The 16,339-nt window shown below is 41.8% G+C and overlaps 1 protein-coding gene across 1 annotated transcript in view; it reads left to right on the top strand.

Moving 5' to 3' along the window:
* Positions 1–5,402: 5,402 nt before the first annotated feature.
* Positions 5,403–16,339, top strand: part of LOC102289936 (cyclic nucleotide-gated cation channel beta-3) — a 13,927-nt gene continuing 2,990 nt past the window's right edge. Inside the window, exons 1-13 of the mRNA XM_005936550.2 lie at positions 5,403–5,631; positions 6,045–6,099; positions 7,484–7,628; positions 10,851–11,011; positions 11,154–11,665; positions 11,744–11,794; positions 11,879–11,965; positions 12,069–12,133; positions 12,817–12,939; positions 14,925–15,066; positions 15,410–15,569; positions 15,727–15,824; positions 15,922–16,005. Coding sequence (XP_005936612.1) covers positions 5,521–5,631; positions 6,045–6,099; positions 7,484–7,628; positions 10,851–11,011; positions 11,154–11,665; positions 11,744–11,794; positions 11,879–11,965; positions 12,069–12,133; positions 12,817–12,939; positions 14,925–15,066; positions 15,410–15,569; positions 15,727–15,824; positions 15,922–16,005 — 1,794 coding nt within the window. The 5' untranslated portion in view covers positions 5,403–5,520. The remainder of the gene's footprint in view (positions 5,632–6,044; positions 6,100–7,483; positions 7,629–10,850; positions 11,012–11,153; positions 11,666–11,743; positions 11,795–11,878; positions 11,966–12,068; positions 12,134–12,816; positions 12,940–14,924; positions 15,067–15,409; positions 15,570–15,726; positions 15,825–15,921; positions 16,006–16,339) is intronic.

Here is a 16,339-nt window from a genome sequence, read left to right as displayed (position 1 = left end):
AATTGTTACACCTGGTAGAGCAGAACGCTGATCATTTTATTAAAGATGAAAGACTTTAGACAGTTTTTCAACTCTCAGTAATGCCATAGTGATCGTTTGATATATGGACCTGCAGCGGAGTTTAGACCCAGACACGGCTAGTGACGTCAGACTGAACAATCGGATACTTGAGACCGAGATAAACCCTGTCAAAGCACGTGGACCAGATTTGGTGTTTCCATCCACCTTGAAGCAACTGTGCTGATCAACTGTCTCCACAATTCACTGACATCTGCAACACATCACTGGAGACATGTCATTTGACAGCCTGCTTCAAGGCCTCTAACAATATTCCTGTTTCCACAAAAACAAGGCTCACAAGCCTTAATGGCTACAGACGCATCTCATTGACCTCTGTAGTTATGGAAATAACTGAAAGCTTGACAGCTTTGTGCTGTCCCATCTCCAATCAAGCACAGCTCGGAGCTGATTGTGAACAGAACATACAAAACCTCACAGGACCTCGTCTTCCTGCATAACTCTCCAGTGGACACTGTGTAGTCCTTACATTTCCTGAAAAATATGAACAAGGACCTACTTCCTGCGGCAGCTGAAGAAGTTCAAGCTACCAAAGTCAGTGATGGTGAAGTTCCACTCCTCCACTATGTCCTCATCAGTGTCTAGTACACTGCTGCCAAAAAATTCTGAAGACCATATGTAAATATGTGTACATTTTTTGTATTACCAGTGTATTCCACTATAGATTACAGAATACATGGCCCAAAATCTGGTTTGTAACATAATCTGTTAGGTTACTCAATGTGAGTAAGGTATTCTGAATACTATTTTAATTACTGAAGGCTACTCGCCACTGAGCTAACATTGTTAGCTGGCGTTAGCTGAGATTAGTTAATAGACCGCAGACTGTTAGACTTGATGGACAGCATTAACAACCTGCTAGCTGCAAATAATCATGTGCAGTTCTGAAAGCAATACCAACTAGATTTTTAAATCTTAATATAAAATGAGTCACAGTAGGCTGGACATTAGGTAAGGCTGCAATTTTTGCAGTGGTTTGGTATAGAAAACTATTTCTTTATCAGTAATATGTTTTCATTCTATCTGCTTTCAGAACTGCACGTGATTATTTGCAGCTAGCAGGTTGTAATGCAGCCTTCATTAATAGTAATAAATCACACAGCAATAGTACATCGAAGATGCTGAAGTGGCACATAACCCAGGTTGCTACCACAACTAAAACAAGGTAGTTGTTGAATGCAGGGAGCGGGACCACACCTCCATACACATCCCTTCCGGTTCTGTCTATGTATGACACCCCTTTCTAGAAATGCTGTCAAACCTAAAATAAGGGTGTGGTCCCAGCTAGTCAATGTTAGCTATATCTTTATATAGCAAAGTGCATGTGGGCAAACTAAATTTATATATGTTCAAAAATAGTCCTCCACCCCAGCACTGCTGTACCTAATGACTTTTTTGGTGATTTGAGGTATTGAGGCGATCGTGGCTCAAGAGTTGGGCGTTCGCCTTGTAATCGGAAGGTTGCCGGTTCGAGCCCCGGCTTGGACAGTCTCGGTTGTTGTGTCCTTGGGCAAGACACTTCACCCGTTGCCTACTGGTGGTGGTCAGAGGGCCCGGTGGCGCCAGTGTCCGGCAGCCTCGCCTCTGTCAGTGCGCCCCAGGGTGGTTGTGGCTACAATGTAGCTTGCCATCACCAGTGTGTGAATGGGTGGATGACTGGATATGTAAAGCACTTTGGTGTCCTTAGGGACTAGGAAAGCGCTATATAAATACAGGCCATTTACCATTGATTGCTTATATCACAATGCATTTAATTTTTAAGGAAAACACATTTGAAATATTTAACTGACTCGCTCTCAAAAATAAATCTACTTGGTTGCCTCTGCTGTATGTACGTATAAGTATTCCGCACCCTCTCTCTGTGTATTTCTATTAATTTTCCATGTCATCAGGCAAATCAGTAACACAACATCTCTACTACTTTAGACAGTGAAATAAGTTTTTTTTCATTAACTTGAAGCAGTCTTTTAAACAGCTTCGTTCGCTGGAACAAATTGCTGCCTTATTGTCTCCTACTGAATGGAGGCCCCTCACGTAGTAGCCAAACAGATTTTATGGCATTGTTAAAGGAGTAATCATGATGGCATTTCTCACAGTGATTATTCTCTGAACTAGCCTCCCTCAGTTAGGCCTTCTTATCATTTCTAGACCCCCTTTTGAGAGCTGTTCTGTATTACACCAATTAGCACAGTGAGTCATATGTGACTGGACACTGAGCAACTCAGCCGCTTCCACTCTGTGCTATAAATTTATTTCTAGCTGTTTCACTGACAAGGTATGCTGTCACTGTGCTGCTGACTGACAGGAGTAAATGTGTGTTTGTGTGTTGGATGGTTCAGCCTGGCATTTTATTGCGCTATTAAATGTTATTAAGCATCCTTTTTTTGCTGTATTTTACTGTGTTTTAAGGATAATACCCTTGAATTTAAAAAAAAATACAATGTTAAGGGCTAAAGGCCCAACTCTCTTGGTTTAATGGAAAAGGAGCAGATACCAATACCCATCTCCCTGTATAAATGGACAGTAGAGGGCATGAAAAAGTCATCTACACCTTCCTGAACTCCAAATCCTCTCGTGTACCTCAAACGAAGTCGATGGTCCTTCAGACCGCTCAGAGATACATTGCACAAAGCCCGTGACTGAGTCAAGCCACCATCTGCATCACGCTGGCATTTTGTGGGTCATTCCTCAGCGTGACAACAGGCATAGAAAAGCATAATATGAGCTGAGTGGGTGATAGTGCTGCAATTCTACTTTTAATGACAACTGAGAGTGTGTATGTTTCATTGTGATAAGGGCTAAATGAAAACAGGAAAGCATGAAAGAAAATGACAATGACAATAAAGTGAGATCTGTGGGTGAAAGTAACCATATTTCTGCAGGTTCCAAAAAGGTGCCACAGTGACTATGAAATCAGCTTAATGCATTTAGGATGGCCCCAGTGTTCCGATGAGCAGGTCCCTATTAGGAAGGTAATTGGTTTGGCGGATTACTCAAAAAGTTATGGACTGATTTGCATGAAAATTTACCAGAGGTCAGCCTTGGCCCAACTTCAATGCGATTAACTTTGGAATAAAATATAGTTTCAGATCTGGACTGAGTATTTTTGTGAGATAAAACTAAATTGGACATTTTGCATGATGTCTTCACATAAAATGTGGAGGAAATCTTTTTTAAAAATTGAGTATGTGGAAATAGAAATGTTAAGAAGTTCACGCCTCTGAGTTTATCCTTCTTGCATCCCATCAGGAAGTTACAAGAAGCCTAAACACATGTCTTTAGCATGGCCTCGAATAACACAGAGACTTTATGTTTGGGTTAAAGTTAAAGATAGGTTTGCTCTCTTAAATCAGGCTGGTGGCTGCTGAACCAGAGGAATTCTGGTTATAGCTGAGGCAGATTCTCATTACTGCAACAAAAATATAATGGAACGACTCAGTTAGTATGACTGTACAAGACATTTGCAGTGGATTTAATGTTTTAGGTCTCATAGTACTGCCATCTGTAGGCCAGGTGAGGAAGTGCGTCTATTTCAGCTTTAATTCAGTTTTTCAATTCAATTTTATTTCTACAGCATCAAATCACAACAACAGTTGCCTCAATTTATATTACAATAATACATACAGAGAAAAAAACCCAACAATCACATGACCTATGAGCAAGCACTTTGGTGACAATGGGAAGGAAAAACTCCCTTTTAACAGGAAGAAACCTCTGGCAGAATTACTCCAGATGTAACGGGACTCAAACCTTCCTCAGTAGATAATGGTTCTCACTGTGGTTCATGAGTCCTAAAGCCTTGGAATTGGTTCTGTAATCCTTTCCAGACTGATAGATATCGGTGACTCAGCTGTTTCTTTAGATGGTGTGGTGCGCTACATTTAGAGATCTTTTAGCCTACTTTACTTTGTCTGACAGGTTCTGTTTAAGTGATTTGCTATTTCACCAACTCAGAGTGCTATTGAAACAAAACTCAGCTTTGCAAAAAATGTGAATAATCACAGTTAATGTTTAATTTAAAAAGAGAGGAAGTTGCTTTTTCACACAATGACAGGTAGGTTTGGGTGGCTTTTCCCTCTTTGTCTAATATTAAAGTTTGATGATCTGGAACATGTGTGAAAAATATCCACAAAAAAACCTAAGAAATCAGGAAGGGGAAAGAAAAATACTTTTTCACAGCACTGTAGCTCTGAAGTATGAACCATTATAATTATGGTTATCTGTAACATTTAGCTCTAAATGTGAAAGAAAAAGACTTCAGATTGGCACAGTTACAAACCAGCGCCATCATACACTTACAATCATTTTCAGTTTTTACTTTGAAGTGTCTTTTCAGTCTTGCTGTGACTGACGTAAGCTGTTAAACAGTGGACCTCTCATGTTGAAAGTTTAGCTGTGAAAGAATATGAAAGAATTCCTCATAGCCAGAGTGAAGACAACAGCATCACGATCACTGCTTCGTTTTGCTGAATGCTATGAATAGTTTGACCCTGCAGCCAACATGCAAGCTGCAGTGCTGCTGCCGTTGGCCATCTGCAGGTATCTGTTTAGAGAGATTAGTAAAAGTGCTGATGATGCGAGAGCTGTGCCTTGCACTCCCGACTGCACACTAAACAACAACTCCCAGACTAAATTAAACACACACTTAGCCCAGAGAAGCTCTCAACAACTTTTAGTTTTGTTTTTAGCTCTAAAAATGTTTTCCAGGTCCACACGTAAGCCATCTCCAAACTGGCCATGGACATGAGCTGATTACCTGCACTGAGACCGCGGCAAGACTGGAGTTGGTTGTATGAGAAGCGGATCAGCCTGTTTGATTCCCTCCTGCCCTGCTTCAGACAGCAAAGTACTACAGTGAGTAAATGAGAGCAGCGGGCATGACGCACTCATGACCACATTTTAACTCCGTGAAAGGACACAAGGACAGAGTCACTTTGACCTCTCAGTGAGCTGGTGTATATCTAGTTGGGTCATTCAAACCCACTATGTGACTTTGTTTGATCACTGTCTTCCATCCTTTTACAATGATACATTCAACGGGAATGGCAGTTTTTTAAAGTGTATCATGACTCGAGAGTGTGTCACTTACAATAAGAAGAATGACAGTGTGCTCCACAGACATTCGCACTCATGCATGCTGTTTAAGCAGCCCTCCCTGCTTTAGTGGTCACCCCTAAGCCAATTGAGGGATGGGCTGACATGTCACTGCTGATGGTGGGGGCTATGCTCGGTGCAAGAGTATTAGTCCTGCTAAATACAGTAATGCAATTAGGGTCAATTTGGTTATGAGGACACGCTGAATTAAAACAGGTGGAGAAGAAAAGGTAGGCGGAGTGAAGGGGATCAGGCTAGTTGAGGGATCGTTTTGATCCTTGCCTCCCGCCACACTCCCCTCATACAAGCAGCAGGCAGGACGGCTGATGCACTTGTAGGTTTTTAGACATGTTTGCAAAGTTGAAGGGTCTCTTTAGCAGCCCGCAGGTGCCAGAGGGCTCTGGGACTACTAGCAAAGCCCCTGACCCAGCTCCACCTCCACCTCCACCTCCAGCCAAGGTATGTGTTCCGCCTGTATATTCAGTTATTAGACTAACTATAATAAATCGTTATTGTCAACCAGATTTTTGACTGGTTACAGACATGAGCAGTGGCGTCTCGTCTGCCTCTATCATTCAACCAGCTGCTCTGTACCCTGGCAGCAAAACAGAAAAAAAAAACAAATAAAATTGTTTCACTACCTCATTGAAATCACTCATTACCCAAACGGGCACTTTGAAATTTGTTTCATCATGAACGCAGCCTGTTTTTAAAAGTGTCCATCAGGGGAGGCAGTCATTTGTCAAACGCTGAATTCACCATTCTTTAAAACTGCCACTGAAATTAAAGCGTCACTCTTAATGGCCACTGTTTGACAAATGGAGCCAGGCGTCAGACGTTGTGAAGAAAAAAAATTTTGATTTGTCGTGTAGGAGGAGAAGCCAGCTGAGAAGGAGAATGAAGACAAGAAAGTGGACAAACCACAGGGTGAGTCATTCTAACGGCTGAAAAGTTTACCCAGTTCCTTTTTTTTGTCCCATCCTGTGAAATTAAAACAAGACTGACTGTTAATATGTTGGGAACATGAGAAAATATGGATTATTTTAAATTTCGCTTCATTTTGGTTTCCCTCTTTATTTGTCAGGGACTGTATACCAAAACAATTCATCTAACATGACAAAGGGTTTGTTGTCCCTGCACAGGTCATCGAGCAAATAGAAACATACGCATCATCATTTTTTTTAAAAGACATACTAATACAAATGCAACTGACAAATCAACGTAATAGGCCAAACACCCACATCTAAATCCACCAATATCCATCCACATAAATACAACACTTGTTTATGCCATTACAAGGGAAATAAGTATGTAACGTTTTACTGTATAATAAGCTTCTTTACAAATGTATTTGCTAATTAGATACTGCAGTGAAACACAGTGTTACTGAAACACCTCCACACTTCAGTCAGCCTCGTGTATTATTCTGTTTATTCTTGTTATTTGTGTAAAGCTGTAGAGCATCATGAGGATTCAGATACATCATAGTTATAAAGCGCAAACAGTCAAACGAGTGACAAAAAGGGACCAAAATAAGAGAAAGCCTTTGGACAAATGTCCAATATGAAACGTTCAGCCTTGGACGACTTCTCTCGTGCCTGCTGACCGTTTCCATTTTAGTTGAGTTTCCTCGACTGCTGAGCTCGACAAGAAATTGAATTTCACTGATTTGTTGATTGTGTTGCTGAAAGTTTGAATGGCCTTTTGGAGCCGGAGTGAATAACATCAGGTTTGTCTCCATCATCCATCCAGGTTCTGTTACTTCATTCTGCTGATCCCACGGTTGCCTAATGTGTCTGAAAGCCGGACAGAAACACGGCCAGCTAATAATTAACCCCTCAAATGTCATATTCAGCGTCTTGTCTCTCTCTTTTACAGATGTTACAGGTATCTTTAATAGATGATGAACTAAATAAAAATGGTTGCAGCAAAGATGCCAAAAAAAGGATGAACACATTTACAGTTCGTAGTTGCTTCACAGATGGATGACATGCAGTTATAAGACTAAAGGGACTATAAGGAAAACACATAATACAATGATGAGGAAATTAGCAATTAAAAGAAATAAATGGGAAAACAGAAACCATTATAAATATAAAACTTAATCTAATGTATTGTTACGGTTATATTTCTAAATGTGTAACATTTTTATAAAGATGTCTAAAAGAAATGCTTTACAGGAAAACAAACGATGCAAAATAAATAATTAGGTAAGATCAAACATTTTTTATTCTTCTTCCAGGAGGTGAGGACCATTTCTAACAATCTTGAAAAGCCAAAATAAACGTAGGATTTTTTTCCCCTTTCTTAGAATCAGCTCCATCACCGGCACCACCCCCAGCCCCTGAACCAGCACCATCAGCGGCTTCAGCACCAGCTCCTGCCCCAGCTCCAGCTCCAGCCCCAGCCTCGGCTCCGGCTCCTCCACCAAACCCCGATCAAGCTAGAGCTGAGGGGTAAGACCTGTGCTTGCAGTGTTGTTTCTTCTACCTAATTTTTTCCAGGCACATTTCATTTGAAAGCGGGTGCACCGACAGTCAAAAGCATTTACAGAGATTAGTTACAGTGTGTTTATCCTCAGAATATCAGCCCAGCCTCCAAACTCCACTTTAGCTCACTGCAAACACACACCTGCCAAGTGACACCACAAACCTATATCAAAGTAATCACCCCATGGACGCTAATTAATCAGATTCCCTGGCAAGAGGGCGGAGAGGGAGGGAGGGTGCCTACGGAGATAAGCGCAGCATGTGGGATCTTTACCCGCTGGAGCAACATGCATATTAAAAGAGGGATGGCCTGAAAGTGGATTAAAAGATTTTCAGTTCTTTAGGTTTTAAGGAGCTCACCAGAGCTGCTTCTGGTCCCTCAATAAACACTGTGAAGGCGACAGATAGAGGCAGCAGCGGCTGATCCTCGTAGTTCTAAGCACAGGTTGGATTTCAACGAGGATATGATATATATGACACAACAATGGTGGCAAGAGCCAGAGGCTCCAGGTGGAGGACAGGTAGCGTGTGTGTGTGTGTGTGTGTGTGTGTGTGGTGGTGGTGGGGTCAGTGTCAGCCAGCAGCTTAAGTAATGTGTGGAATAAATAGTGTCAGAGCTCAGAGGGGATCCTGAGGTACTCTACAGAAGAGCTAGACTGGGATTTTTTACTGCCAGTGCTACACAAAACCTGAAGTGTGTGTGGTTTACTCTGTGTCCTTCTCATATATAAACCGCCCAAGTATGTGTCCTTCTTCTTTTATGAGGCATATTAGTGAGATGAAATGCTGCATCGCCTTTAGGGTTGATTAAGTCTGCAAAGGCTTCCTACCAGAACCGGTGTCACCACGGCGTTGGCTCACTTTCTTTAACTTTCTTTCATTTAGTTTCCACAAACCAGGGGCGGTACTCCAACCCAGCACAGTGTACCATTTACACACTGAAAACAATGAAAGAAACGATGGAAACTCAACCTGACAATTAAGTGTGAGAATGTACTGACTTTAATTTGACTGCAGGGCCTGATCTCAGCATGTTGGATGTGTCAGTTTAAACATGGTGTATTGTTCTGTCAAAGGCACTACAGAATTTTATCCACTAGAGGGAGAGCATCCATCATTCTCACAGCTCGGCCGAAGTGGAAGACCGCTATTGGCCTAGCATGGCCTGACCTCTAGATCTGTCCTCCCTGACCCAAAGTGCCCTAACCTTAACCACAAACAGGTGAAGCTGGACTCCATCCATTTGGCTCTGCAGTGAGCACCACTTGGCTGATTGCATTTATCCGTGTAATGTGATCCTTCTTATGTCACAAGTTATTTCGCTCTGTGATTCACTCTTTTTAGCATTTCAAATCACAGGTACTGAGCTGGGTCCTGAATGAAAAGGGAACGATTGTAAACTGAAATAAACACTGAGGATGGTCGCAATGCACTGAATCAAATATTTCTACATTTATATACCTTAAATGTGTATTATACTTTATCAGTGATGGCAATAACGGAGTTACAAGTAACGGCGTTACTTTTTTCAGTAACGAGTAATCTAACTAATTACTATTCCTATCGTTACAATGCAGTTACTGTTACTAACAAGAAAATGCGGCGCGGATGCGTTACTATTTTTCAACAAACAGACAGTTGAAGCTGTGTTCAGCTTACTGCACCTTATATCAGTTGCACGGAAGTAGCTGTAAGCAATCTGGGCGCTACAGCTTTAAGCAGCTGCGAGCGCTCTCGCGGACGGCAATCACTTTCTGGCAGACGATCACTTTTTGGCACAACACCTGGAGCTCAGGGGGGCAAAACAATCGCATGAGTGCTGCTGTTTGACTGAGGAAGAATAAAGTAGTCGTGGTAAGCCAATCACATGACCACTTCAAGATGACAAAGTAACAGGGTGATATATACCAGTTTTTAAATTGTGCAGATAGGCCACGTAAAACCAGAATCCTGATAAACAATATATACGCGGCGTTTTTTCCTGAATAGTTTCGTCACGTTAACGTCTAAGCAAGCACTCTCTGCTTATGACCAAAACATTAAAAAACTAAACAAAAAACAGCCCGTTCGTGTTGGTGGAAAAATGTACCATGCTGACCAATCAAAAAATTATATTTGTTTAGGAAAAGGGTGAAGTTTTAGGAGTGACAGCAAGAGAGAGAGAGAGAGAGAGAAAGAAAGACAGCAGAAAAAGAGAGAGAGAGCGTTAATGTCTTGTTTTCAGTGTTGGTCAAGTTACTTGAAAAAGTAATCAGTAACTAATTACTGATTACTTCCCCCAAAAAAGTAATCCCGTTACTTTACTAATTACTTATGAAATATGATTTAATAAACATGTCTGTTGTTGTTATGGTAAAAAATATAACTTTTTCTACTCAGATTTTATGTTTTTTGTCTGACTTTAGATCAATTATGTTAATACAATATGTCAAAATGAAAACATAACTGTAAATTCAGACACGTGAGGTTGTGCTGAAAAGGATGATACCAAACAAGGCAAAGTAAATAGTTTTTAAAGGTGAAATGTCGAGGAAAAATCAAAGTAACTTGCCCAACACTGTACTTTATATATGTCCAGATAAGACAATTTGAAAGAACACTCCACTCAAGTTATGTGAGTTTTGACCGTCTTCCTTACATCGTGAACTCCAACCGGACATGGCAGATGGTTGCCCCTCCCTCTGTCAGAGGTTTCTTTCTGTTAAAAGGGCGTTTTTCCTTCCCACTGTCGCCAAGTACTTGCTCATAGGGTTTGATTGTTGGGGTTTTCTCTCTATTATTGTAGGGTTGTTAAAATATAAAGTAGCTTGACACATCTGGTGTTGTGATCTGGTGCTACACAAATAAAACTAAACTGAAAGAATGTGAGCCTGGCTAGTTTGGGATTGCAGATATATGACCAGAAAACCTCTTAATGCATGTTAAAGTAAAGTTCCAGATTTTTCAGAGTAAAATCTTACCTCTAGGCAACTTTAAATGCTGGAGTAGAACAGGTGTTGAATCATTAATGCCGAGTGGAGTCTCTGATTATTACACAACTTTCCCTGATTTGTTCCTTTTTTTTAATTGGTTGAAATTCCTCATTCACATCAGAAATTTTTAGGTGTTTTTATGATTTTTCTATCCTCGGTACATCAGAAACTCACTCACTGCCAATAACAGCGCAACTTTCTTATTTTGCTTCCTCAGAGAGGAGGGAGTCCCCCCTCCACCTCCTCCCATAGTCATCAACAAGTACTCAGATGAGCACCTCAGAGCCATAATCATGAAGATGAGAGAACGAAAGCAGCTCTTCAAGGAGAAAGTGACTGATCAGTATGCTTCATCCCCTGAGATAACCCCTCCTGTCAGTGAGTGCCAACACAAAACCATTCAGTGCTGCAGATGTTCTAATATTTCTAATATCTGTGGATGTTATTGTTTTCATGGGGCAGTAAGGAAACTAATTCTTAATATTTAACTGTTGCTCACTCAGCCCCTTTATCCTTTCAGCGCCACTGCTACGCAAAGACGACTACCACAGAGTCATAGAGGAAAGGAGACAACAGGCAGAGGAGGCACGGATAAAGAAGGAGGAGGCAGACAAGAAGAAAAAAGAGGAGCAGGAGAAGAAGAAAAAGGAGGATGAGCAAAAGAAAGCAGAACAAAAGGCAGCAGAGGCCAAACAGCAGGAGGAGAAGAAGAGTATAAGAACCAGGATATCCGAGGCAATGTGGTCAGTGGTGGACACTGTGCTGAAGCCACTCGAGGACCTGATGGACTCTGTGTTTGGGCAAACCATAGACCCTTTCACGGACCGTCGCTACATTGCATGGCTAAGCTTGGTGACTGTGGCCTTTAACTACAACACGTGGTTCATCACGGCCCGCCTGTGCTTCCCCTACCACACTGAGATCTCCATCCCTTACTGGTTCACCCTGGATGTGTTGGCTGACATCATCTACCTGGTGGACTCTGTCATCTCCCAGCCCCGCAAACAGTTCGTCAAAGGAGGAGACATCATTGTAAGTGGGAAATGATCCTGACTGCTGACAGAGAATAACACTGGCCTGAATGACAAAATCACTTTTATTCCCTTGCAGAAAGACAGAGTGATGACAAAGAAGCACTACAGAGATTCAGAGAGATTCCTGGTATGATCACTTAAATCCCTTGAGCTTTGAAGTTAAGTACTTAATTAGAGTCAGCGGCCTTACAGCTGTCTGTCTCTTTCACAGGCAGACGTGGTGTCAGTCTTGCCATTTGACTTGTTGTACATCCAATTTGGATTCAAATCTGCCTTCAGACTCAATCGTCTACTGAAGGTAAATCTACTTAAATAATGTTTAGATGAATGAGACAATAAACAACGCCTATTAAATGTACTTTGGCTCTCATCTGGCTCACATTTCCTCACCTGTTTTCAAGATGGACACATTTTTTGAGTTCAGTGATCGTCTAGAGAGCATCATGGCCAAGGCTTACATCTGGAGGTAAGACCATCCATCCATGCATCCATCCACCCACCAATCCATCCATCATCCATCCACCCATCACCATCCATCCAATCCATCCAATCCATCCACCAATCCATCCATCCATCCATCCATCCATCCAACCCCATCCATCCATCCATCACATCCATCCATCCATCCATCCATCCATCCATCCATCCATCCATCCAACCCATCCATCCATCCACCACACCCATCCATCCTCATCCATCCATCCACCACCCATCCATCCATCCATCCATCCATCCATCCATCCATCAATCCATCCATCCATCCATCCATCCATCCATCCATCCACCATCTCATCCATCCATCCATCCATCCATCACATCTCCATCTCCATCCATTCCATCCATCCATCCATCCATCCATCCATCCATCCATCCATCCATCCATCCACCATCCATCCCATCCATCCATCCATCCATCCATCCATCCATCCATCCATCCATCCATCCATATCCATTCCATCCATCCATCCATCCATCCATCCATCCATCCATCCATCCATCCATCCATCCATCCATCCATCCACCCCATCCATCCATCCATCCGTCCATCCATCCACCCACTGATCCATCCAGTATACAATGCAATTAACTGAGATAGCAAAAATGTCAAAATGTGGCCATATCAATAACTCTCTTTATTACCCCTCTTAGAGTGATTCGCACAATTGGTTATCTGCTCTTCATGCTCCACCTTAATGCCTGCTTCTACTACGTGGCCTCAGAATATCAGGGCATTGGTAAAACTAAATGGGTCTACTCCGGCCTTGGCAGCGCGTAAGTACAGCACTTCTATACAGCCACTTGTGTTTGAGTTGGAGGGATTTTCTCATCTTTTTTTCTGCCAACTCTTGATGTGGACCTAGCATGCTCATACTGTATTCTGAGACTCTGCTAGAGCAGCTTTTGCACGAGCAGTGTTGGGAAGGTTACTTTTAAAATGTATTCCACTACAGATTACAGAATACATGCCCCAAAATGTTTTTGTAACCTATTCCGTTACATTACTCAATGAGAGTAACGTATTCTGAATACTTTGGATTACTTAATATATTATCATGCTTTTTTACAACTACATGAATGTACTATTGCTGTGTGATTTATTACTATTACTGAAGGTTACTCGCCATACCAATACCAACTAGATTTTTAAATCTAAATATAAAATGAGTAACAGGGAGGGTGGACATTAGGTAACTGCGCTTTTTGCAGCGATCTCGTATAGAAAACTATTCCGCGTATATAAAACAGGTCCGCGGCTCTGAACCGTAAAGGTGTAAAACCATAAAGGGACCTCTGGCTAATACGTTGGGTTCGTGTTGCGCTCGTAGTTGAAAACTGGCTTTACTTTGTTGTGTGGGTCAACGTTGCTAGCGAGAGACAGAGAGAGGCGTTGAAAGGCTGCTCCAACCGAACTTATTGTTTCGAGGAAAACACGAACACAGTGTACAGTCGAGTCTTAATAGCTTACTTACAACTGGGCTCGTCAGGCACTCTTCTTGGCTGCAGTTGTTATTATTATATTTACATGCTTCCAGCTCCCGTTTCTGCTCGATGACATCTTGTACTTTTCCTTTTTCTCCCTCCCTCGCTCACAGACACATAACGGGTATGGCAGTCCATTCTCCCTGCAGCACGGACTGCACTGCCCATCAGGCTACATTCTTTAGGGCTATGCCTGTAGCATTCTGCCTATTGCCTTCATATTAAATCATTTTTTTAAATATTTCTTCACATCATTATGAGACGCGAGATTGAGACACAGGCATTTGAGCCTCTTAATGCGTGTTTTGTTTGGGTTTCCACCGGTAGGGAAACCCAAAGTAGAGAGAGCATAGGCGAACATATCAAACAGGAAAATACCGCCATGTAATCCCTTTATTTCAGCAAAGTAACTGTATTCTGAATACCACCTTTTTAAACGGTAACTGTAATGGAATACAGTTACTCATATTTTGTATTTTAAATACGTAACGGCGGTACATGTATTCTGTTACTCCCCAACACTGTGCACGAGTCACAGTTACAACAAACTGTTTTTTCTTCCCTCCCTCTGTGCAACTTTCTAATGATTGGCTGATGGTTTGAAAACAGTGGCTAGGGGAACATCTGTACTCACAAATGACCATATTAAACATGTTCACTCACCAACATGATACAGAAAGGTAGAAAATGAGCACACAGGAGGATAATGTTAGCAATGCATAACAAAAAGTTATAGCAAAAACAAAATTACCTAAAAAAAAGTCTCTGGTTTATCGCACAGAGTTATGAGTTCCAGCTCACAAAGCATCCAGTCAAAATCTTTCATATGTCCCATGTTTGCTGCTGATGCTGTGGCTGCAGTTACCTCAGCTGCTTCTTCTATGCCGAGAAGTCCCTGCTACTGATCGCCGAGTTACCAACTCCTGACACCACATTCGGGCTGATCTTTCAGATGACCAACTACCTTTTCGGGGCATTCTTTATGTCCACCATGCTTGGCCAGGTAGCTTCTTTCTCGTAGCATTTTTGTTATTTTACTTTCTCTTTCCTTTTAATATTTTTTTCTCTTTAGGAAGCTAAAGCAATGTCAGCAAGACATCAAGGAAATCGCTCAAACGTGCCCAGAACCCACCACTGCCATTTTATGCAAAACAGAGAAACAAACACCATTTTCCCACAGCGACCCCAAACACAAAATCCAATACAGTTTTTGACCAAACCCCTCTCTGGACACCCCCCCCCCCCCCCCCAAAACAAAAAAAAAAAACTCTCCACAGGTACCTGCGTTGTTACTACTTTGCTGTCCGCAGTCTGATCAACATCGGGGGTCTTAATGAACCCGAAACCGTCTTTGAGATTACCTTTCAGATGACTAATTTTTTCTTGGGCGTCTTTGTGTTCTCCAGTTTGATTGGACAGGTAATACAGAGGACACTCTGCCCCATAGCATGAGTCACAGCCCCCAGCATCCTTACTTCATCTGGAGTCCTGATTAGCATCCTTTTAGCATCATTAACTGCAAGTAGTACTAGTAGTAGTAAACGATTGTCTCTTATTCTCCCCCACTTGTCCTGTTTATGTAGATAGATGAATAAACCTGCAATACTCCAGTATCCGTTACTCTGTCTATAGTATTTCACTGGTTCCCTGTGATGTCTTGACTGTCAAAAACAACAAAAGCACATTCATTCTACTGTCTAAGTGAGAGGAGTATTTATTTAGTTTCAACAAAGGTTTTCTTCTTATCATCATAATGTCTCAGATGAGAGATGTCATTGGTGCAGCGACAGCAGGACAGACTTACTTCCGTTCTTCCATGGACAACACTGTGGAGTACATGGTGACCAATCACATCCCGTCTTTGATACAGAACCGAGTCCGCACCTGGTACACCTACACCTGGGACGCTCAGGGCATGCTGGGTCAGTAGTCACTGGATAAAATCTTCATTTCAGTCTTTAAGAGTGTGTGAGAAACGCTTTAATTATAGGACAGAAATCAGACGTCAGTCCTACTATTGTGCCAGGTGCAGAAAGTTTTAACACTGAATTAAATAATGTTTCATCTCCGTGTTTTCAGATGAGTCCGAGCTGCTGGACAAGATGCCTCTAGTGATGAGAACAGCCATTGCTGTGGACATCAACCTGGCGACCTTCCAGAAGATTGATCTTTTCAAGGTGCACACTCATTAGAAAAAATAAATATATACCCCAGACAGTAACTGGGAGACTGGGAGATGGTTGGTCAGTTAAATATCTTCATATGTTTCCACAGGGCTGTGACCAGCAGATGTTAGTGGACATGTTGCTGAGGCTCAAGTCAATCATTTATCTGCCCGGAGACTTTGTTGTGAAGAAGGTGTGTTAAATCTTGCACAATCACCGTCAACTTCAAATGTGAATGAAACACAACAAATTACTTCGTTTTTTTTAAGTTTATCATCATTTTATGCCAACAATTGAGGGACATTAAATACAAAAAAGTAAAAATGTGCTGGGGAGGATAAACTGATGTTGTGTAATCAAACTTGGCAATAAGGAGATACTCATTTTAGCCCTGATTCACCGTATGATGACAAGCATACAGACTGTAAAGAGGCAGAGGAAAACACACTTATTTCATTGTGATGACAGATTTTTACATTAGTTACAACTGCATATCCTCCATTGTCGAGTACATTTTTAGCTAACTT

The sequence above is a fragment of the Haplochromis burtoni genome, unplaced genomic scaffold (assembly GCF_018398535.1).
Source record: "Haplochromis burtoni strain Fernald_Lab_line unplaced genomic scaffold, NCSU_Asbu1 Contig_220, whole genome shotgun sequence".
Taxonomy (NCBI): domain Eukaryota; kingdom Metazoa; phylum Chordata; class Actinopteri; order Cichliformes; family Cichlidae; genus Haplochromis; species Haplochromis burtoni.
Note: the sequence above shows the minus strand (reverse complement) of the source record. Positions and strands in the feature narration are given on the sequence as shown.